The sequence below is a fragment of the Eptesicus fuscus genome, chromosome 1 (genome assembly GCF_027574615.1).
Source record: "Eptesicus fuscus isolate TK198812 chromosome 1, DD_ASM_mEF_20220401, whole genome shotgun sequence".
Lineage (NCBI taxonomy): Eukaryota > Metazoa > Chordata > Mammalia > Chiroptera > Vespertilionidae > Eptesicus > Eptesicus fuscus.
Genome location: NC_072473.1, coordinates 77,656,579 through 77,680,143, shown reverse-complemented (window position 1 = coordinate 77,680,143; position 23,565 = coordinate 77,656,579). Strand labels below are relative to the sequence as shown.

The 23,565-nt window shown below is 42.2% G+C and overlaps 1 protein-coding gene across 1 annotated transcript in view; it reads left to right on the top strand.

The window, feature by feature from the left end:
* COL4A6 (collagen type IV alpha 6 chain) overlaps positions 1 to 23,565 on the top strand; it is a 464,282-nt gene that overhangs the window by 404,920 nt on the left and 35,797 nt on the right. The window contains exons 9-20 of the mRNA XM_054723173.1: positions 3,392 to 3,454; positions 4,231 to 4,266; positions 4,451 to 4,492; positions 5,506 to 5,598; positions 6,652 to 6,705; positions 15,363 to 15,422; positions 16,745 to 16,789; positions 17,283 to 17,336; positions 18,546 to 18,615; positions 19,663 to 19,770; positions 20,881 to 21,021; positions 21,902 to 22,006. Of these exons, the coding sequence (XP_054579148.1) occupies positions 3,392 to 3,454; positions 4,231 to 4,266; positions 4,451 to 4,492; positions 5,506 to 5,598; positions 6,652 to 6,705; positions 15,363 to 15,422; positions 16,745 to 16,789; positions 17,283 to 17,336; positions 18,546 to 18,615; positions 19,663 to 19,770; positions 20,881 to 21,021; positions 21,902 to 22,006 (871 nt within the window). The remainder of the gene's footprint in view (positions 1 to 3,391; positions 3,455 to 4,230; positions 4,267 to 4,450; positions 4,493 to 5,505; positions 5,599 to 6,651; positions 6,706 to 15,362; positions 15,423 to 16,744; positions 16,790 to 17,282; positions 17,337 to 18,545; positions 18,616 to 19,662; positions 19,771 to 20,880; positions 21,022 to 21,901; positions 22,007 to 23,565) is intronic.

Sequence of the window (23,565 nt, the reverse complement as noted above, 5' to 3'; positions counted from 1 at the left end):
AAAAGCTTTGAGGAAGAGATGCTGTCCACCTAAGTATACATCATGAAATACTTTATATTTAAGATAGAGAAGGTAGCCTCTGATAAGTATGAATGATCTTTAGGCTGGCTGGCAATGGGAGGAAGCTTTCTAAACAGAGAGCAGTGTGAGAAAAGATAGGCAATAAATAGGATGTATATAAGTATACATACAAACATAGATGAATGAGTAAGGACCAAGGACACCCAGACCCCTACAGCTAAATGGTTTAGGTCAGTGGTTGGCAAACTCATTAATCAACAGAGCCAAATATCAACAGTACAATGATTGACATTTCTTTTGAGAGCCAAATTTTTTAAATGTAAACTTCTTTTAACACCACTTCTTCAAAATAGACTCACCCAGGGCGTGGTATTTTGTGGAAGAGCCACACTCAAGGGGCCAAAGAGCTGCATGTGGCTCGCGAGCTGCAGTTTTCCAACCACGGGTTTAGGTGGTGTGTTAACTAAATTTATAGAATAACTATATTTGCTGCATAGCTTCTCTTAGAAATCATTTCCCTACCTGCAAAGGTACAATGTTTATATACATACACAAGCATGATAAATAAACCATGTAGATTTGAGGAGGGGAGTTTGGTGGCTGAGTACGAGATTTGTGATCAGTAAGGAGATCACAGGTTATTAATTATTGTCAAAGCAATGTTCTAACATTGTACATCCCTGGGGAAACTTCAGATCCCTAGTTTCTCTTCTACCTATCTAAGTCTTGATTTCACTTGGCCTCTCCATCCCTTACCTAAGCACATATCACTTTATTACTGCTCCTAATTTTAATTAGGCTATACATTTCCCCATACCATCTTTCTCTTCAGATTTCATTGTCTTGTTTTTAATTTCATCACTATTATCATTCAGGTCAAAATATCCTCTAGTTTCCCTTATGATATTTCCTTTCAAAGATGTGTTAACTTCCAAACATTTGGCAACTTTCTACATATCTTCCTGTTATTGATTTCTAGTTGATTTCATTGCAGTTAGAGTACACACTCTATATAACTTCAATCTTTTTTAAGTTTGTTGGGGTTTGTTTTATGGCCTGTAATATGGAACTATCTTGCTGAATGTGTGATATGCACTTGAAGAGACTATGTATTCAGCTGGCTTGGGGTATAGTGATCTAAAAAAAAAAGAAAACACTAGGTCAAGGTAATAATGTATTTTGAATCTTCTATATTCTTACTGATAATTTTTGTCTAACTTATATTAATTACTGAGGGAAGGATATTAAAATCTTCAACTATAATGTGGATTTGTCTATTTCTATCAGTTTTTGCTCCATATATTTTGAAGCGCTGCTATTAGATGCATGCACATCTAAGATTATTATATCTTCTTGATGAATTGACCTATTTATCATTATGAAATGCCCCCTTTTATCTCTGGTAATATTATTTGCCTTGAATTCTAGTTTACCTGATATTAATGTAATTGTTTTTTATTCCTTTTTTAAATTTTCCTTTTTTTACATCACTTTAAGATGAAAAATTTCAAATATATAGCAAATTGGATGAATTTTGCAGTGAACATCCTAACCATTAATATATTACTACTAGAGGCCCGGTGCACGAAATTCGTGCACGGAGGGGGGTTGTCCCTCAGCCCAGCCTGTACCCTCTCCAATCTGGGACCCCTCAAGGGATGTCGGACATCCCTCTCACAATCCAGGACTGCTGGCTCCCAACTGCTTGCCTGCCTGCCTTCCTGATTGCCCCTAACCGCTTCTGCCTGCCAGCCTGATCACCCCCTAACCTCTCTGCTGCCAGCCTGTTTGCCCCCAACTTCCCTCTTCTGCCGGCCTGGTTACCCCTAACTGCCCTCTCCTGCAGGGTTGATCACTTCCAACTGCCCTCCCCTGCAGGCCTGGTCCCTCTCAACTGCCCTCCCTTGCAGGCCAGGTGCCTCCCAACTGCCCTCTCCTGCTGGCCATCTTGTGGTGGCCATCTTGTGTCCACATGGGGGCATGATCATTGACCACATGGGGGCAGCTATATTGTGTGTTGCAGTGATGATCAATCTGTATATTACTCTTTTATTAGATAGGATAGAGGCCTGGTACAGGGGTGGGGGCCAGCTGGTTTGCCCTGAAGGGTGTCCCTGATCAGGGTGGGGTTCCCTTGGGGCGTGGGGCGGCCTGAGCGAGGGGCCTGTGGTGGTTTGCAGGCTGGCCACGCCCCCTGGCAACGCAAGCGGAGGCCCTGGTATCTGGAATTTATTTTCCTTCTACAATTGAAACTTTGTAGCCTGGAGCAGAGCCAAGCCTGGGGCTCCCTCCGAGGCCCGAAGCCATTTGTGTTGGGGTTATAATTGAAACTTTGTTGCCTTAAGCTGGTGGGCCTGGCCAGGGTGTGTGGAAAGCTTTGCTTCCCCTGTTGCCGGCGGCAACCCTGGCCTGCTCTCTCAAGCTCCATTCTGCCGCCATTTGTTTGAATTTGTTTACCTTCTATAATTGAAACTTTGTAGCTTGAGTGGAGGCTTAGGCCTGCAACGGCTGGCAGAAAGCTTGGCTTCCTCTGTTACCTAGGAAACCTTGCTCTCTGTGGCTGTAGCCATCTTGGTTTGGGTTAATTTGCATACTCGCTCTGATTGGATGGTGGGCGTGGCCTGTGGGTGTGGCTTATGGGTGTGTCGGAGGTATGGTCAATTTGCATATTTGTCTATTATTAGATTAGATACTTATTTTATCCCATTTCTATCTATCCATCCATCACTCCATCTCATATTTACTAATGTTAAAGTAAATTGCATGCCTATCGTTAGCTAGACTTCAAATTTTGTTTACATTTTTTCTTTCTATGTAAAATTTACATACAATAAAATACACAAATATTAAGTGTACATATGATGAGTTTTGACAAATGTATACCCTTGTGTAACCCAAAGCCCTCTTAAGGTATAAAACATTCCCACCACCTTCAAAAGTTCTTTCCTGTCCCTTCCTAGTCAATCCCTGTCCCCACCTCAGCCCAAAGGCAACCACTATTGTGATTTTTCTTTCCATCCTAAATCAGTTTGGTTTTTTTCTATTCTAGGGCATCATATAAAGGGAATAATATATACTATGTAGCCTTTAGGGTCAGACTTTTTTACTTAGCACATTATTTTTGAGATTCATTCACATTGGTTCATATATCAGTAGTTTGATATGCTTTACTATTATTTTATCTTATTGTATGTATTGCAGTTCACTTATCAATTCTTGTATCAGTGGATGCCTAGGACATTCCCAATATTTTAGTCCTATGAATAAAATTAATATGAGCATTCTTGTGCAGTTTTTGTGGGCAGATGATTTCATTTTCATTGAGAAACTGTGTTGCTTTTATGACCTTAGTAAAAACTTGTCTCTCTAGGGCCCACGAGGAACACCCGGCTCTCCAGGAGCTGTAGGACCTATGGGATCACCAGGATTTCAAGTAAGTAACCTAAATCTACCATGTGATCATAGAATTCATTCACATGAATGCTTTACCCACTAGGCCATGGATTTAATGTGCACCTGTATAAATGTAGGTTCTCCTAGTGGAGAAGGCAACTTCCATTCCTGGAGGATTAAAATAAAGTATGCTCTTATAAGGAGCTATGTATTGTCTTTATTTATTAGAGTCAATCTGACTATTCACTCTGTGCTTCCAAAGTCACCTAGTCTGGATCAACCTAAAGTATAGCCCAGAGATGGCAGATACCTGGCATATCTATTGTTACCATCCACTCCCCTGATGCTGCTAATTAATCATACTACCACCAACATCACCTACCCTGAGCACAGAAGAATTTTCAAAATTCTTTTCAACACTGCAACTTGGAAAGCTCTACCTACCTCTCTTTTTTATACCAATCCTGTTTATCATAGCTGGCATAGAAAAAGCATAGAGTCATCTGTGTGGTTCTGGGAAAGCCCTGCCCCTGATTTTTCTCTCTCCAGTGCATGAAATCCTACCATTGATTACTTTGGTTTACCTTCCTCAAAGGTCACCATTGGCCTATTGCAAGGAATGACACATGAAACCTTCACTATCTTAACATGAATGTGATTATTGGGTCAATTTGGGAGATTGGAACCTTGAGAGAGGGAGCTAGAGTTTGCTTCACCAATGCCAGGCTATACCAAGGTGGGTGGAAGACTCTCAACATGCCCACATTCTTCTTGTCTGAAACTAAAAAGTGCTGTTTCCTTTCATTTTTAATATAGGGTCCTCCAGGCCCCCCTGGTCTCCCTGGTCTTGACGTAAGTATACTTTGTCTTGGAACATTTGGCCTCCTACCATTAAGTAATCATGTTTCCCCAGAGATATTCTGGTTTGATTAAATTCACTTTCTGGTGGGAAAAAAAAAGACTGAATTCCTACTGAAGTTCCCGGAACTTGTTTAGTAATTGATTTTGTTTTTCCTCCCTGTGCCTCGTACCCCAGGGGAATAAGGGGTTAGGTTCCCAAGGAGAGAAAGGAGACAAGGTAAGTAGATTTTCACAAAATACAATCTGTATTCCATATGCTCCAAAAAAATGTCTCTGGCTACAACCTTGTGCCTGCTTGTGTAAGGGAATTTGAATCTTTGCCTTGGGAAATGAGCATTTTCCACCCCACATGGATCTTCTGGTGGGGTCCCTTGAGGGTTGCATGTGCACATACCACACATAGGATATTGTGGTCTCTCTCCTTTAAAATATTGTAGTCTTCCTGCTTCCTACCTGTGAAGTGTGGATGTCTTACAAATATACTTTCTTGAAATATATTACCCCTTCCTTCCACCGGGGTATTTGTGTACTGTGTGACCTTCTCTTTTCTTTTCTTGGCTTGTTATATCCTTCCTTCCTTTTCTTCTTCCTTTTCTTCTTTCCTCTTTCTCCTCTTGCTTCCTCTTCTCTTCCTCTCTATTTCCATCTCCTCTCTCTTGCTTCCTTAACCATGCTTTCATCATTCTCTTGTAGCTCCCCTTCCTCATTCTATTTACCTCTATAGTGATTTGGGAGCCTAAGAGAGGCAGCAAGATTGTTCTTCTCCCCCTTCATGAGTGCCTCTTGTAGATTGCACTGCCTCCAATGAGCAAATTCAGCTGCCAATGTTCTAACATGGGCTTCACTGCCTCTGCTTGTGCTTTTGACAAGGATTAGACCAATAACAGTCTGATCACAGTTGCAGAGAAATGTCCATTCACCTTGCTCAAACCCCTTTTTTGCTCTCCTCTAAACACCCTTATGCATGACCATGGCAAGCATGAACCTGCAGCTTCCTTTATCTTTCTTCCTTCTTCTGCAGTGCTGGTACAAAATGCATTTGGACAGGCTTATAATTCTTCTCACTCCTTGACACTGATAGTTTTGTTTCCTCATTGATGCAAGGGTGAGGGTGAAGAGGCCAAAGTAATGGACAGTTTATTTGTGAGTTACATACAGAGGACAAACCCACCCTCTGGAGAAATGGTCTGTGTGATTCTGCTTTGCTTAAAGTTCCTTTTGATCTTACAGGGGGATGTTGGTCTCCCTGGACCTGCAGGACCCCCACCTACTACCGGAGAACTGGAATTCATGGGGTTTCCCAAAGGGAAGAAAGGATCTAAGGTAGTGAATTTTTAAGAATAGGAAAAGTTAATAAGCTTTTTCCTATTAATACCAAAGTTCAATTCAAATAACCAGACCACACTAGAAGGGTAGTGGGTCCTGACCAATGAATGGATTTTTGTTTGGAAGTGAAGGTAAAGCCTTCTTTGTTTTGTCCCTCATGAAAGGCTTTTTTAAAAGGTTGCTTTTTGGTATGTGGATATGAGTGTGCTTGGGTTTCTGAGTATTCATTTAAGTGATTATTTTCTGTTTCACTTTTGCAGATCCAATTATTAAGATGTTAGATAACTTAAATATTGAATAGTTGGGTTTTTCCTCCTAACTCCCAACTTTCTCAATACTTATGTTGTTCCCAAGGATTGTGACAGAGCACATACAATATAAATTGTTGTTTTGCAGTATCTTTTTAAAGTTATTTTCCCTTAAAACTTAAGCATGCCAAAAAGGATATATTGTCACCAAGCGGCAGTAGATGCCCTAATTTACCTGATCTGAACTATCAAGGCTGAAGCTGTAGACCTGTTTAGCCAATATGTTTTATACTCTGTATTTTGATATGAGTGAGTGTGCATATGGGTGTATTTGAATGGCTGTGTGCTATGAAACTGTCAAGATATCTTCCAGTAATCTGCATTCCCTTCTTTCCTGGGGTTTTCTTAAGTTTTATGATACTGTGCCTGTGGTCAATGCATCCAGCCAGGAGAAGGTGTTTGTCTTTGTGCAAACAATAGCTCCAGGTTCCCTCCAGGTTTATAGGAAGTATCCATTGATTAGAAACAGTTTATGAGCATATGAAAGATTACCTGCATCCTGATCATTCTCAAACTTTAGAGAGCCCTTCCAGGGCACATATAGGAAAGTTAGCATGTAATTGTTACTCTTTCCCCCCAAACCATTGATTCTTTGTAGTCTGTAATTTGCACCACCCTTTGAAGCCCCAATCCTGATACCCCATTGGTTTCCCACAACCCAGCCCAAGTAGCTCAAGAGAGCCATCTCCTTCAAGTTCACTGCTTCCTGCTGCTACTTACTAAGCTTTGCTTATTTTTCCAGGGGGAACTAGGGCTTCAGGGTTCCCCAGGAACAAGTGGCCCTCCAGGACTTCCGGTAAGTCTTTTTATTTGGTCAGTATCTATATAGTGTTTGATTGGACAAAAGCTATAGCAATAGAAGGCTAACAGGAAGACTTCTTCCTATGGTTATTGTAGATAATTCCACCATCTTCATTATTAGAAGGCATTTGAAATGTTTTTTTTAAAATATATTTTTATTATTGATTTTAGGGATGAAGGGAGAGAGAGATAGGAACATCAATGATGAGAAAGAATAACTGATCAGCTGCCTCTTGCATGCCTCACACTAGGGATCGAGCCCACAACCCAGGCATGTGCTCTGACAGGGAATCGAACCGTGGTCTCTTGGGTTCATAGGTCGACACTCAATCACTAAGCCACTCCAGTCAGACCATTTTAAATGTTCTTGTTTCTTGAACCATGAGAACATTATCATGACTCTTCATGAGAATATATATCTTAGAGTTTATTGGCTCAAGCTCTAGAGTTAAAACAGACCTAGGCTTGACTTCTGGTTTCACCAGGTTCTAGCTATGTGATGTTGGACAAGTTTCTTTTTCTTTCTTTCGTTCTTTTTTTTTTTTTTAATCCTCACCCAAGGATATTTTTCCATTGATTTTTAGAGAGAGTAGAAGAGATGGGGAGAGACAGAGAGAAATGTCAATGTGAGAGAAACACATTGATTGGTTGCCTCCTGCAAGAGCTCCAACCAGGGCCCAGACTGGAGAGGAGCCTGCAACTGAGGTACGTGCCCTTGACCAGAGACAAACCCGGGACCCTTTGGTCTGCAAGCCAATGCTCTATCCACTTAGCCAAACTGGCTAGGGTTGGACAAATTTCTTAACTTAATGAAAAGGACTTAGCACATGTCTGGCATTTATCAATTGTTCAGTAAATTGGAGTTAAATTTAGTAATCGTATCTTCACTTTCCTGTCTGCCTTTGTATCTTTCACTCAAAAAACCTTTTGAGGGCCCATATGTGCTAGGCATTCTGCTGGACTCTGAGGCTATAAGAGTAATAACAATTCAATAATTAAAAGTCCCTGTCCTTGAGGAAAGTACATTCTAATGGGGAAATGAGGGAAGAGACAGACAATAAACAAGTAAACAAATGGTAAGGGATACATAGACGATAAAAAAGTAAAGTGATGGAATGTGGATGGGGAATGGGTTGGGCTACTTTGGACAATGGTCAAGAAAGGCCTCTCTGAGGAAATGCATATTATAAGGGAACAAATCATGTGAAGATCAGGAAGATTGTTTCTAGCTGAGGGAACCATAAGTATGAAGACCATAAGTTTGGAAAAAGCTTAGAGCTTTTGAGGAACAACAAGAAGTTGAACGAATGGGAGCAGAGTGAGCAAGGCCAAGAACCAGGCATTAGAAGGCAGAGAGGATCTAGACCATGGAGACTTTTATTGGTCAAATATGGTGTTTATGTTAAATGTAGCAGGAATCTATTAGAATGCTTTGACTTGTATTTTTAAGATCACTCTGGTTGGAGGGTATGGGGGAGTGGAGAAAGTGGGGAGAATGAGGTGGCAAACAGAGGCTATTACAGCAGTCCAGTGGCTTGGACTAGAGTGATAACAATGAAAATGGAAAGAAGTGCATGCATTCAAAATGTAAAAAGTTTAAACTTTCTAAAAATATTTTTTTATTGATTTCAGAGAGGAAGGGAGAAAGAGATAGAAACATCAATGATGAGAGAGAATCATTGATCCCCTGCCTCCTGCACGCCCCCTACTGGGGATGGAGCCTGCAACCCGGGCATGTGCCCTTGACCAGAATCAAACATGGGAATCTTCAGTCCACAGGCCATCTCTCTATCCACTGAGCCAAACCAGCTAGGGCTAAATATTTTATTATAGAACATTTTAAACATATACAGAGTAGAGAGAATGGCATAATGGCACAAACGTCAATAATTGCCAACTCATAGCCAAGACATATCATTTCATCATAAATACCTCAGCATTTCTAAGAGATAAGGGCTTTTTAAAAGCATAATGACAATATAATCATCAGTAATTAATTACTAGTAATTGCTTAATATCAGTTAATAAGAAAGAATTCAGGTTTGTGGTTGTCTCATAAATATATTATTTATAATTGCCTCACTGGAATTAGAATCCAAATGAGGCCCACACATTACATCTGGTTGATATGGCTCTTAAATCATAAGATGTATTTTGAAGGAGAATCTGACAAGATTTTCATGGGTTGCATGAAGGGGTAGGGAAGGAAATGGATGAATCAAAGATGAATGAACATGACTGCTTGCTGGCAAAGTGGGGATGGATGACTGTACTGCTTCTCTACATTTCTTTGAAACACTGTGTCTCTCTGGGAGGCCAGAAAAGAGAGCCAGTAGAGCCAGTGTCACAGGTTGTTTCCATGATGATCCTATTACTCCGTAGAAACACAGGAGAGCAGAGAATCATGTGTTCAATGTCCTTGATTATAATCAGCTCAGCATCTAATAAATCAGAAAGGGAGAGAACTCTACTGTTGGAGACAAGACACCTGGGCTTAAGACTCAGCTCCAGTTTTGGGACTTTTTCAAGTCTCTGAAGCTCTTTGTATATCTGTAATATAGCAATGGACATACTCTCAATGAGGCCCAACTCTCAATGTACGTAGAGTTTCTTTGCAAAGTATAACACTGTGGTGTCCAAAATGATACCACTAGCCACATATGGCTACTGAGCCCTTGAAATGTGGCTAGTCTGAAATGAGATGTGCCGTAAGTGTGAAATACACACCAGATTTTAAAAACTGGGTATGAGAAAAAAAAATCTAAGATGTCTCATTAACAATTTTTACTTCAGTGTTGAAATGACAATATTTACCATATATTTTGTTAAATAAAATATCATAAATTAATATTGCCTACTTACTTTACTTTCTTAAGGTGACTACTAGAAAATTTGAAATAACATAGTAGCTCACATTATATTTCAATTGTACAGCACCGATATAAAGTACTTTGCAAGTGTGCTAGGAAGAAAGGTTTGAGCCTTCCTTTGTGAGCATTTCACATAGATTCTAGTCACCTCCAATGATGCCTGTGAGATATGCAAGGTGGGCTGGGCTTATCTCCTTGTATTAATGAGGAAACCATGGCCTGAACGGATAAAGAGGATTGATTGTCCAGAGTCGCACAGCAAATTATTAACAGAACTGAGACAGAAATTCAGCTTTCTTTACTTCTATCCAACTCAGAACTTTTCCCTCATACCACACTGCCCCCTACAGTCCAGTTCGTTCTTGTCATTATGGTGGTGGATCTTTGGTGTTACTGGCTTTACTGGTTCACTCTCCCTCCCTCCCTCTCATTCTCTTCCAGGGTCTAACTCAAATAATTCCCCCTGCTGCATTTTCACCCTGTTCCCTTTTGACCTGTAAAATAAAAAAAGACTGGCTGACAACAATTCAGGGTGATAGATTGCAATACCATTTGAAGCTCAGCATTTCCAGTGTTTCACAATGTGGGCTGAAAAATAGAAACTCCGGTTGATTGTAAATACATCCCAAGCTGAAAAATGCCTCTCTGTATATAACACAGCTATTTTCAGATGTTGAGAATCAAGAAACCAGAGTTTTCAGCCCACTTTGGAATAGATTTGATATGAAAACTTGCCAAATCATGTAATTCCTTCACTCTTAACATCTCTACCTGCTTAATGAGAACATTCATAGGTACCTTATGTGTCTTATAACAGAAAAATTGTGAGAAGAAATGTGGTAATATGTTTGAGATACTTTGGGCTTTTCAGAGGAAACACACTTCTGAAATCCAAACCCCTCACATAAAATTTCAATTATCCACACAAGACAGAGCTGAGAATAGAAATCTTTAGGGAAACCAAATTGTTCTCTTTAACAATTTGTTTCCCTTTCATATGATCCTAAATATTTGCAGCAATTCTGACAAGTGGCCAACCTGACATATGTATGCCTCACCTTTTTTCTCCTGCACCCTTTGCAGTGACCAAATATTCCTGATTTTTGGCTCAGTCACAGCTTCACCCATTTCACCCCATTGTCCCCAGGAGCATAGTCAGACTTATAGACCACAGATACTACCATGAAGATTGTCAGAATCATGCACCTGTGTGTTGTCTGTCCAGGGAACTAGCAAACACATGGTAGGGCAAAATGGAAGAGATGAGGAGAGAGAGAAGAAACTGGCAAATCCTGAGGTACCTATTGAGTGGATCTGAGGCAGCTACTGGGTAGATGGTGTTCTCTTTCAATTGTGCACCAGGTTTTCCAGGCACTTCAGGTAGGTCCTTTGGAGATGAAGACCCAGATTGCCAGACTTAAGCTAGGCCCTGGCTCCTGGTGCCCTGAAGGTCAATAGCAGCAGTATGACATGGGCAGAGTTGAGAAGGAGACCACTTGCCTAACCTCTCAAGTTTCAAATCTCAAGCTGCCCTCAAATACCAAGAAGAACAGATTTCTGCAGTTTAGGTTTCAAAATATTGCCACAAATCCCACCCTGGCCCTCACCCATGACCTCCCACCCCCTTATCATGCTTCAGCCTCCCTCCTGCCTTCCCCAGTTAGAGAAGCCACCCTTGCTGTGGAGGGGTGTCTAGCCATCTCCATTGCCTTCACTGGGGCCCTGGGGAGTCATCGGGTTGGGGGAGAAGCTCAAGCATAGTATGACTACATGGTGGCCTCCCTCTCAGGGGAGCATGTCTCTGAAGACCATGGCCACAATGTCTCTCACTGGGCAGTGGGGTCTGACACCTCTTGGTTCCAGCCTAGTGTTTGTACCCTGCTTGTTTATTTTCTTAGTTTTCTTTTTACTGTACCCATTTTTAACTTTTATTTTTAGATCTAACTAGAGGCCCGGTGCATGAAAATTCATGCACTGGAGGGGGAGTCCCTCAGCCTGGCCTGCCCCCTCTCACAGTGTAGGAGCACTCAGGGGCGGGAGGCGACCCAGCAATTGGGGAAGGCAACGCCCTATCACACCTCTGCTGTTGCCACTGCCGGGCAGTGCAAGCCTCGGCCGGCCCTGGTTATCTGAGATTCGGGCAGCCCTGGGTGGCTGGGCAGCTGCCATCCGAGGCTTGCCTGTGCCTCTGGCTGGCCCTGGGTGGCTGGGGGCTGAGGAGACTAGGGGACTCTGGAGGCAGGTATGGGGAGCTCCTGCTGCCCCAGTAGGACTGAGGGGACTGGGCGCCACCATCTTGTGGCTGTGGGCACTGCCATCTTTGAGGGTGGGGCAGTCAATTAGCATATTCCCTCCTTATTGGCTGTGGACGCCTCCATCTTTGCAATGACATGAGGGTCAATTAGCATATTCCCTCTTTATTAGATAGGATTTTAACCCTTTGTACTCGCTTGCTTTTTTCTCGATTCCTTTATTCTAATGCTAACCGTGTCGAGTCACACTCGATATCCGAGTGCAAAAGGTTAAATTAAGTTCATATGCAATATTACATTAGTTACAGGTGTACAACAGTGGTTAGATGTGTGTATACTTTAGAAAGTGATCACCACCATAAGTCTAGGAACCATCTGTCACCATACATATTTTTATTATTGACTATATTTCCTGTGTTGTACTTTATATCACTGTGACTAATTTTGTAAGTCATCTTGCCTTTTTTTCACCATCCTCCCCACCCTGACCCAGTGACTGTGTCATTCCCCCTTATTTCTGGCCAAGTGACTAAAATTGACTAATATCCTTAAACCAAAAATACCAGTATATCAGGGCCCTGGAGAGCAGACCTGTAAATAGTCAAGATAGTGCTCTAATGAGCCAATGGTGAGGAGTGAAGGAGCAGTAGATAAAGGAAAGCTCATGAAGAGGACTAGCTGTGACAGGGACAGGTCTAGGACTTCTTGCTAGAACAGCTTGTTCAGCAGGGCCCTGTATGGTGCCTCCCTGTGCTGGAGACAAGCTGAGCCTACAGCCCAATATCTTGCCAAGTCATCTATTTTGTATGGGCTTTAACTCACACTCACAATTTATTTTTTTTTCCTTTTTAAACTTATGTATTTATTTTTTTCACATTGTAGTGCAAGTTCTCAGACCTTCTCTCTGAGAAAAAGATTTGTAGACCACAGGAAGAAGGAAGACAAGGCCCCCTTGTCTTTACAACTGTGTCAAGATATGTGTGTGTCGGGGGGTAGGGGGCTGTGCACAAGACAGTTCCAAGACGCTCCTTCACCCTTTGAAACAGTTTTTTCCTCTGGGCAATTATTCCATTTAATTCAACAAGTATTTATGGGACCTTTTATGCATTCAGCCTGCAGTAATGTACCTTGGAGGAGACAGAAGTGAGTGTGATATCTGTTGTGGAGCAGATGCAAGAGAATGATCACTGGAGCCCAGACCAAATTAAAATTTAGGGAGCCTTTATTAGCCGGGTGGCCAGGCTACCCGGAGACTGCTCTGCCATTCTCCACGCAGGGAGACCCGAGAGCAGCAGTGACCCTTTGTGTAGGACTGCTTTTAAGCACATTAACCACGTCCGGTTTTTGCAGAACAAGTAACCCAAGACAAAACAGTTTTTCCCAAGCAACATCAGGATCATGCCAATGACAACCATGTTATTCACAGGGTCATCCTGTTCTCCAGAAAGCTGACAGTGTTCTATGAAAGAAGGCCTACATGCTGGGAAGGGGCCATGAGACCATATCTCAAGGCCTGGCCTGGTGTCAGCACTGACAATTCTATCTGGGGCATAGTCCACGGCCTCAGTAGTGCTCAAAAATTCCCACTCTCCAACAATATCAACCTTCCGCTTGCCAACTATAAAATCCATCTTAGTGCTTTTAGAGTTTGGGGCAGCCTGAGCTGCCATAGCTTCCATGGACAGGACAGAGAACATTGCATGAAGCATTGTACTTCACTTCAGAGTCCAATAGACACATTCTACCAGGTGGCAGCATGCATTGGTTTCCAATTTGAGATCCAGAACTGAGATTTCAAATAAGTTTTGCATTCAGTTTGACCTGCAGGCCTTTTGAATAGAAATCTTATTCAGCATGCAGTCTGAGCTATTTGACACACAACTGCAGATGTAGAGAAAGGCAAATAGAAACCAAAGCCTGCTTTGAATCAGACCATTCTCAGACACACTCTCCCCCAATAAAAACACAACAAAACAGTCCACATTAAAAAACAAAACAACAAAAAAGCCTTGGGCCTAGAAAGCTAAGGGCTATTCAGCTAGTTTTCAGTACCTGTGGGAATACTCTTAGTACATAAGAGAAAGAAAACTACAAAGAGGATTTGTATAGTGCCTTCTCAACCAGTTGAGCCAGGTCACATCAAGAGGACAACAGGTAATGTGCCACAACATTTAGTGTCTTTCACAAGCTTGCATGTAAGAAAGCTTTGCTGCCTCCTTTACTCTCATAATAGGCTTAAATGTTGTTTGCCAAAATCTATACTCCAGAAAGTCCAATTTTAAGCAATAACAAAATGACTTTGATTCAGTTTGCTGGGAAAGTCCTCATCCACTTATGTAATTGTGGGAGCCCCTTTCACGTCCCGAGTGACTCAGGGTTCCGGTTCAGTGTTCGGTTTCTGGAGAAGGGCCGCACGCAAATTAAAAAAGACTAGAAGAAATTTAATTTGGCGATATGGGCGGCCAGGTGGGAGTCTACCTCTAGTGGGAGGACTCCGCCAGGCTCTGGCCTTGCTATCGCTTTTATTGAGACTATGGGATACACCCATTACCCTTAAGCAGGTTTGGGATACACCCATAGCCCTTAGGCAGGTAATAAGTGGATTATCATATCAGTAAGGATTTACATGATTACAAGATGGGGAAGTTGTCTCAGTTACCATTGTCTCAATTAGATAGGGAGTGGCTCTGACCTTTCAGAGCTTCAAGGTTGACCAGCCTTTTTCTATTAGTGAGACAATGGTTGGTTTCCGGCATGTAATGAACTCTTCTGTATCTTGGGGCCCAGAATGTGCTTGCCTTAGACTCAGAGCAGAGAAAACTCTTTCTCACTCACTCTGCTTTTTTTGATTTCTGCCTCTTCACAGAGAATCCTCCAGTCATGCCCACTGCTGTAAGCCCTCATCTCTTGTAAGCAGGGCAAGAAGGGTTGGAAACCATGTCACAGTCTCCATTTGGAATGCTCCTAGGGCCTGCAGGACTCTAGACCACACCAAGATAGAAAGACTTCCCACTGAGAAGGATATTGTAATCATCATACCTCCTCTAGTATTGACCACCAAGAATTAACACAATTCTTCATTTGAGGGTCAAAGAACCAAGTTCCTAGATGGTGGAAGGAAGCCTATCTCATGGCAAGGGTCCTGGAATGGAAGTCTGACAACCTGGCTTTCTGATTATGTAACCCATACAAGATGCTTAGCCCTTCTGAGTGTTATTCTCCCCATCTTCAAAATCAATGGGGTCAGATATTTTATCATTTCTATGCTGTTAGTCCATGTTACTATAAATATATGAAATATTGTTTGAGGGATAAGACATTACTTCTAGAACCAAAATGTAACCTTGAATGAATGGTCCAAATTATATTCAGGTCCTATGTGCTTCTCAAGAAGTGACAGGAAACTCAGCATTGTGAGCCTCCCCAATGGAACAATGGAGATGGTTTGAAATTACCACTGTGCTTTGGATGGAACCAGGAGACCTATGAGGAAATGAACGTTATAACTTATGGTTTCTTTTTCCCTTTAGGGATTTGGAACTGCAGGAGAAAAAGGAGAAAAAGGCATCTCTGGTTTGCCAGGACCTAGGGTAGGTAGGGTAGGAACCTCGAATGTTGCTTGCCTGGGTCTGTTAAGTCACCTGATCCATTTTATTTCCTGTTTTCATATTTATGTTATGTAATCTTATGGCCACTTAAGCTTTTCTTTTTTTAATAATTATTTTTATTAGTTTTTGTTTTAGACACTTTTTTTTGTTAATCCTCACCCAAGGATATTTTTCCATAGATTTTTAGAGAGTGGAAGGGGGAGGGGGAGAGACAGAGAGAGAGAAACATTGATGTGAGACAAATACATCGACTCGTTGCCTCCCACATGCACCCCAACCAGGGTCAGGGATCAAGACTGCAACCGAGGTACATGCCTTTGATCAAAATCGAACCCAGGACCCTTCAGTACACTGAGCCAAACCTGATAGGGCCACTTAAGCTTTTCTTTCTCTTCCTCAGCCTCCTGGCAGGCCCCTAAGATTACCTTCTCTCCACTTTTACCCATTCCCTTGAAGTAATGGCTTCTTTGAATAAAGAATGATGTACCCCTTATATAGGTGACTCCTCAGACTATTTATTCCCCTTGTTCCCATTCTGGGCTAAAGAATTATGTGACTGTTGTCTTGTTTTCATTCCATTCTATCCTGTGGGAATATGGGCAAGGGTGAGAGTTGTGGGGTGCAGAAATGAAAGAAAGAGGTCCAAGTGCAATTTTTATAGAACAGAAACAAGCCTGAGAAGTTCTAGATTGTGACTAGAACAGAAACAAGCCTGAGAAGTTCTAGTCAACAGTTTCCAGTAATAATCTCACTTCAAGTGGAAAAATAACTTCACACACTTGGGTCTTACACTGTAAGCAAATGGCCAACCTTAGCCTTAAAGAAGTAACACTTTAGAGAATTGTGTTTTAGCTTCATCATGAAGCTTGTTAAAGAGTCTTGAATTTTCAGCAATGTTCATCCATTACCCTGCCATTCCTTTATCTTCCTTTTCCCTACTCCCCTGTCTGGAAAAGGCGCAATCACCAAAAAATTATGCATTTGGAGTGAGAGACAAGCGCCCCTCCCACAATCTATTTAAAAATCTAATGACTTGGAGCTAATGCAAACTAAGTATAATACCACCCAGCCCTTTTATCAAATACCACCTAGTGCTTAAAATGTTTCCATTTATTTAGCTCTTTAAAAATGCTCTGTGTGGCTATTTAGCCTGATGGATTAGTACTTAGAAAGAAGTCATTGAGCCAGGTCTAGGAACATTCTCTTACCTGATTTTAGGAGCTGCTAAATCCTGAACTCAGTTGGATAGCTTTGTTATGTAAATCTAGTGGCTTTTTCTAGCGTGCCATTTTTTCTGTTTATAGGGTCCCATGGGTTTAGAAGGAGTCCAAGGACCTCCAGGGAGTCAGGTATTTTGGTTAATATTATTAAAGCTTTGGTGTATAAAATCTGAATCAAAAGGTCCCATCACTTTTCTTAACATGGTCATCAATCCAAAGACATTGCTTATAATGCAAATTTTTCACCTCCCTTTGATTGGTATAAACTCAACCACTCTCTTCTTTGTTTGCAACCAAGAAGATGAGTATCCAGTGTCAAGTTTGGTGCCATGCTATGGCATGCTATATAGTGTGGCCATACTTCTTTAACATGTTATCAGTGCTTAGCAAGGCCAGCCTGCTTATATTCACCTCTAGCCTTTTGGCCCTTGTACCTCCAAGCATGCAAGTTGGCTATCTAGTGTGCCATATGGCCTTCTGTAACAGATTACAGAGTCAGGTAGGATCCATACATACCCTTGAATGCCAGCCAATGTCCCTGTGCCATTTGCACTGGTCTAATCTAAACTCCAGCCCCTCTTATGTAGACATTCAACTTAGCTGTAACTATGTTCTGTCACAGGGCAAGAAGGGGTCCTCAGGTTTCCTTGGGCTTAATGGATTGCCAGGAATTAAGGTAATGTTGTTGGGAAGTAAAAATCCAGGATTGGGGAGAATTACCAAAAATGCTATTTAGTCCATTCAGGCTACTGTAACAAAATATCACAGATTGGGTAGCTTATAGACAGCAGAAATTTATTGCTCGCAGTTCTGGAGACTAGAAGTCTGGGATCAGGGTGCCAGTATAGTTGAGTTCCGGTGAAGGCCCTCTTCCAGCTTGCAAACTGCCTACATTTTCCTGTGTCCTATTATGATGGAAAGAGTGAACTAACTCTTATTGGGCCTTTTATATAATGGCACTGATCCTAATTGGGGCAGCTCTGCCCTCATGACCCACCTCCAAATACAATCACATTGGGTATTAGGTTTTCAACATTAATTTGGGAAGGGGGCACAATCATTCAGACCATAGGAAAAGCCTATATATGAAATAAAGTATTTTAAAAGTATTTTAACATTTTAGGTGTCACCCTTTTCACATGAAATGCATGCATCCTACTTTAATACACAAAGCTGATGAGCATTATTTAATATTACTTGATAAGTGATAGACTAAATGGGGAGGGCAACATGGTAGCAAATCCATCCCTTCAAGGAGGAATATTTTTTATTGACATTGCTTAGAATTGCCAACTTTTCAGTTTTATTATTTTTCTTAAATTCTCTACTGATAATGCATCCCCTTATTGCCTGCACCTAGGACAGAGAATTCCCACCGCCCCACTCTGAATATGCCACTGTATCTGATTATGGTACCCGAGTCCCTTTTGGGTGACAATTAGGACTCCTTTGACTTCTTCTGCCTGACATCATTCATTAACAAGAGCAGTGACAATAGCAAAGTCCCAGGCCTGCTGAGAGTGGGAAAAATGTTGAAACACTGCTCCTTCCTGGGCATCTCTTAGGTGCAGCCATGTTATCTATTTCTGTGATATATTTGCCAGGCCCAGAGCAGGTTTTCCTGGAATCAGTTCCCAAAATAAAATTGGGATCCCTTGTTCTTGACAGGGTTGCAATTGAGTATCAGACTTCTGACCTGACTTGTGTTGCCTTCAACTTAAATTGATAGGACTTTGAAATTAACCTATGGACTAGTTGACCCTGGAAATCAGGGTTTGCAGAAGGAGAAACCTTTAACTTTTCTGGGGAATAGATTTGAGGACACATAGGTCTTGGGTGATGAGGTCACATAAATATTCGTGTTTAATGTATTTAATCCTTGCAGGGAGAAAAGGGTGGTGTTGGCCTGCCAGGCCCAGATGTTTACATCGATACAGATGGTGCTATGATCTCAGGTGCAATTTTTCATTGATTTGAGCGGAGAAGAAAAGACAGGGAGTTAAATTCTATATCCCTTGTAATTATTCAAAGAATTTTTTGTTAATCACCAGATTGCTGCTAAACCCAACACTCCCAAGGGCTCCTCCTGGGTCCTGAACTTGGGGAGTGAAGCTAACTTCAATGTCTTGGGGAAACAAGCCAAACCCTACTCCATTTTTGTGTTGGGTCTACCAAGGCTAGGGTTTGAGTTAGTTGGGCCTGGGTTTGCTAAAATGGTTATTTTAGTGATGCTTAGGGAAGGATTGATATCCTCCCCAGCTAGGCTGACTTCAGCCTGATACTATGGAACACTCAGGTTCTCAGCTACATGATCCCATGCATGCTTGAGCTTGATAATTTCATTGTAAATAAAAATGTATTATTGGGGGATCAATTGGTTGAGTATGTTGCTTTGAAAGTTTGTCTTCACCTCTCCTTTTTCTACTTACTGTATGTGCCTAACCCCTTTGCCTTCTCCAAAAATCCAGATGCCCACTATCTCCGGCTACTTCTTCTTTGACCAAAGGCTTCTACTATTGTGCCTCTTCAATCTGGGTCTCCTAACTTATCTTTCTCCCCTCATCCTCTCAGGCTCAAGCTCTGTCTGATAAACCCATTGAAGCTGATATGTTAACAGTTGACAGTGTCTTCCTCTGTTCCTCTCCCAAAAAACCTATGTGTATAACATGAATAAAAGACTTCAACCCTTTAACCCAAATGGTAGACATTTGAGGCATTATAGCAGATTACTAGTAGTAGAAGGAACTTCATAGTACTTGCCAAATCTTACCATGGGAGGCAAACTCTGGCCAGAGCAGTTCTGAACACTGGTAGAGTTTTAGTTCAAGTAGACCCACTATCACATGAGGCAATCAGCATCTGGGAGAAACCTACTAGTACGATGTGCAAGAAAGGCACCTCTACCTGAAGACATCTCCTTGCATCTCTTCTTAGGCATTTTGTGGCATTTGTGAGTGTCCTATGGGTTTGCTTACTTCTTTTTTATGTCATTGTAATGCCAGGTTATCCTGGAGACCCTGGTATGCCAGGCCTTCCAGGACTTAAAGGTGATGAAGGCATCCAGGGCCTGCCTGGATCTTCTGGCATCCCCGGATTACCAGCTTTACCAGGTGAAACAAACTAACCTACATCCTGCACAGATCAGTTATCTCTCTACTCTGGTATCCAGTATCCCCTTCTATATCTCTGGTCTAGTACATAACTAGCCAAAGTCAAAGGGAAGGTTGACTAGTCAGTTAGGTTCTCACTGCCAGCCCAAGTATATGAGGAGTAAGCCTGGGTGGACAACTTTCCTTTGGCCTCAATAATGTGCCATAGCTAAATAAGCAATCCAGACTGTCATGAGTTTTGCAGCAGCTATAGAAACCTGGGTTAGACTGCTGGAGCCCTGTCATTCTTCTGAGGATGTGCTATCCCGTTGATGCTTGACAGAAGACCCTAATAAAAGCTCAGAGGAAAGTTGGTACCCAGACTCTTACTCTGTGCATAATTCAGGCACTAAATGGCCCCAGCATCCTATGGATAGTACCCATAAAGGAATCACCTGAGGGGCATACCAATATGGCATTTTATAGTAACAAAAATAGATAGGGCATGCCAGAGTCTGGGAGGCAGGGATGTTCCAAATATAAATACTCAGATATTACTTGTATTTATTCTTAAAGCAAGAGAGAGAGAAATTTCAATGTGAGAGCCCCGACCAGTGACCAAACCTGTAACCTAGATATATACCCTGACTGGGAATCCAACCTGCAACCTTTTTGGTGTACAGGACAATGTTCCAACTAACCGAGTCACCCGGCTAGGGCTCCGACATTACTTTAAAAGCACCAGTTTCTAAATTCCTTGGGGATGAGCTTCTGTAAAGATTCCTGTGCTTTTAAAGCAGCCACTTGAAAGAAGTACAGCTGATCGCAGCACCAAACTGGAAAAAAATTAAGAAATGAGAGGCTATAGACCCAGGTTTCCCTCTGAGGTTTGCTACTAAGAAGCTCTGAACCCTGACCAATTTTTCTCATGTCATTGGGCCTTAATTTCTCAAGAGGTTAGGTTAGGTGATTCCCAAGGACCTTTCTAACTTCGGTGCAAGAGAAGGGCAAATGCTTTCCCAAATTCTTCCCTTGTAGTTTAGTTTGCAATGTATGCCACTGAGTAGAATACCCCTAAAGAGTAAGTGGGGTGATGTGATTAGTATTTTTGTGTGGGCTTATTTTTTCCAGGTGTGTCAGGTGACCCAGGGCCGCAGGGAGTTCCAGGCCTGAAAGGGAACAAAGGAAACCCAGGCCAAACCACAATTGGGGCATCTGGCCTTCCTGGCAAAGATGGTTTGCCAGGCCTACCAGGTCTACCAGGCCTACCAGGTTCACCTGGTAAGTTGTTCATTTCTCTTTGGTCTTGAGACTCAGGTGTGATCCAGACTGCAAAATAGTCATGACATTTGAGGGAAGGAGCATTGCACAGGTGTAGCAAATTTGGGCTACCTTGATGACCAAATACTACCTAATGCCTTCAGACTTTTGTACTCATTTACTCTTTTTTTTTTTAATTTTTATCTTCAGCATGGAGTTTTCCTTTAATTTTTTTCCATTTTATTTTCTTTATTGATTAAGGTATTATATATTTGTCCTGTACTCATTTACTCTTCACTGTCCTCAGTCCCTAGGCAGAGGCTTTCAGTTCCCAAAGAAGAAGCATTGGCTCTTTCATACTTTTTCTGGTCCTCAAGGGTAGACTGAGGGCTTGAGATATGGGAAGCCAAGCTTGAATCTTAAGGTGGCTGCTAAAAGCCTCCACATGGCTTATTCTTTGTAGATCTTATACTTGAGTGTGGGATTCTAGATTCTAAGAGAAAGGATGGAAAGATGCCCAGCATGTTCCTTTGAAACCTAAATCCCATGACCACTGCAGCTTGCACCCATTTCCTCTCTTGTCCTTAGAGCCCTCTCTGGAATAGACATTGGGACTTCTGAGTTACTAGAACTGCCTTGTACATTCCCGTATCCCTCACATCTGGTCCAGTGCTTAGAACTTGGTAGACATTTTATAACTAGTAGTAGAGTTAATCAAGCCAACAGAAGATGGACTTACTGAAGACTTTAGGTCCTTGTCTTGGATTTTTTTAAATCTCATTTTTTGAGCCTTGAGAAACCAAGCCTTGATGACTGAGCTGTTGTGCTCAGTCAAATGAGCCCAGGCTCATGTAAGGTGCCAATATTTTATGTTTCTTTTTTTTTTCTGAAGGTCCAGCATTTGAACCTGGAACCCTACAGAGCACAGAGCCAGGATTTCCTGGTCTCAGAGGAGAACGAGGTCCAAAAGGAAACCAAGGTCTCAAAGGAGTAAAAGGTGATTCTGTCCCCTTGGGTTTATTTGTTCCTCAAACTCCCTGGAGAAGACTTTCCAGGGAATGAGCAAACCAACAGCCTTAAATACCTGAACAGAAGCAATTTTGGATCTTGACTGGGGATTTGAGTACAGAATTATTAGAAGTGTTACATTTAGGCTTCTAAGACTGAGGTTGGCCATTGAGATCACACAGGAAAAAGTGGCTCAGAGGCTACTCCTACCCGCCTACCTGCAGAAACTATGCTAGCAGCCCAGGGTGTTAACTAGCACATGATGCAACATTTCCCAGTTTGCAAAGCCAAGGCGAGAAGCCATGTATTACCTTCAGCCTGAATGAAAAAACTCTGAACAGGTCAAGACCTGGCACTCTGAAAAAGCCAACTGACTGATATTGAAGGACTGACTGATTCAGCTGCATGCCTCTCTTCATCTTCTTGATGCCTTTGGGTTATTCCTTTGTTTCATACTCTGAGGGGAGATGCTAAAGCTTAGTTGAATCAATTCATTATAGTTCCAGTCCAGGTCAGGGTAGAGGAAGAGATGGAGGAAGAGGTGAAACGACTGGCTCAAAAAGGTTTGGGGATGGCCTACTGGTTTCAGGTATCTAAAATTGTTCTTGTTCTCTCAAGTAATTCACAGCTTTCCTCAAGCTCAAAAAGACAGGTTCCAATTTATTCCTCTCTTTTCTTATTGCCCTGTTATTTGGAGACAAGGACATTAAATTGCAAGACTTGACTTAGAATATTAACTTTGGGTTTATTTGTAACTACCCTGACTCACTATAGAGCTGGTGTACTTCTTGATACCATTTTCCCTCCTAAAAGAGGGACAACTCTAATGCTTCTCCTTCTATATTTCCATGGGTTCAGAAGGATTTCTCTAACAGTGATAGTGATTCTCAACCTTCATTGTACATGAGAATCACCTTGGGGAAATTACTAAAAATTACATTCTTTGGTCTGACCTCCTGAGGGTCTGATTGACTAGATATGGGGTGAGGCCCAGCAAACCCTCTCTAATAAAAGAGTAATATGCAAATTAACCATCACTCAGCTACATAAACCACGCCCACCAGCCAAGCCATGCCCACCAGCCAATCAGGGCGAGCATGCAAATTAACCCCAACCAAGATGGCTACCAGAAGGAAGGCTTGGGTTTCCCCGGCAACAGAGGAAGCCAAGCTTTCCACACACTCTGGTGGGCCCAGGCCTCCACTCAAGGATACAAAGTTTTAATTATAGAAGGTAAAAATCCAAACAGAAATGGCGGCAGCCAGGGATCGGAGCAGGAGGCTTGGCTCCACTCCAGGATACAAAGTTTCAATTGTAGAAGGAAAATAAATTCCAGATACCAGGGCCTCTGCTTGGGTCGCCAGGGGCGTGGCTGGCCTGCAAACCACCACAGACCCCTCACCCAGGCCTCTCCATGCCCCAAGGGAACCCCACCCTGATCTAGGACACCCTTCAGGGCAAACCAGCTGGTCCCCACCCATGCACCAGGCCTCTATCCTATCTAATAAAAGAGTAATATGCAGATTGACCATCACTCCAACACACAAG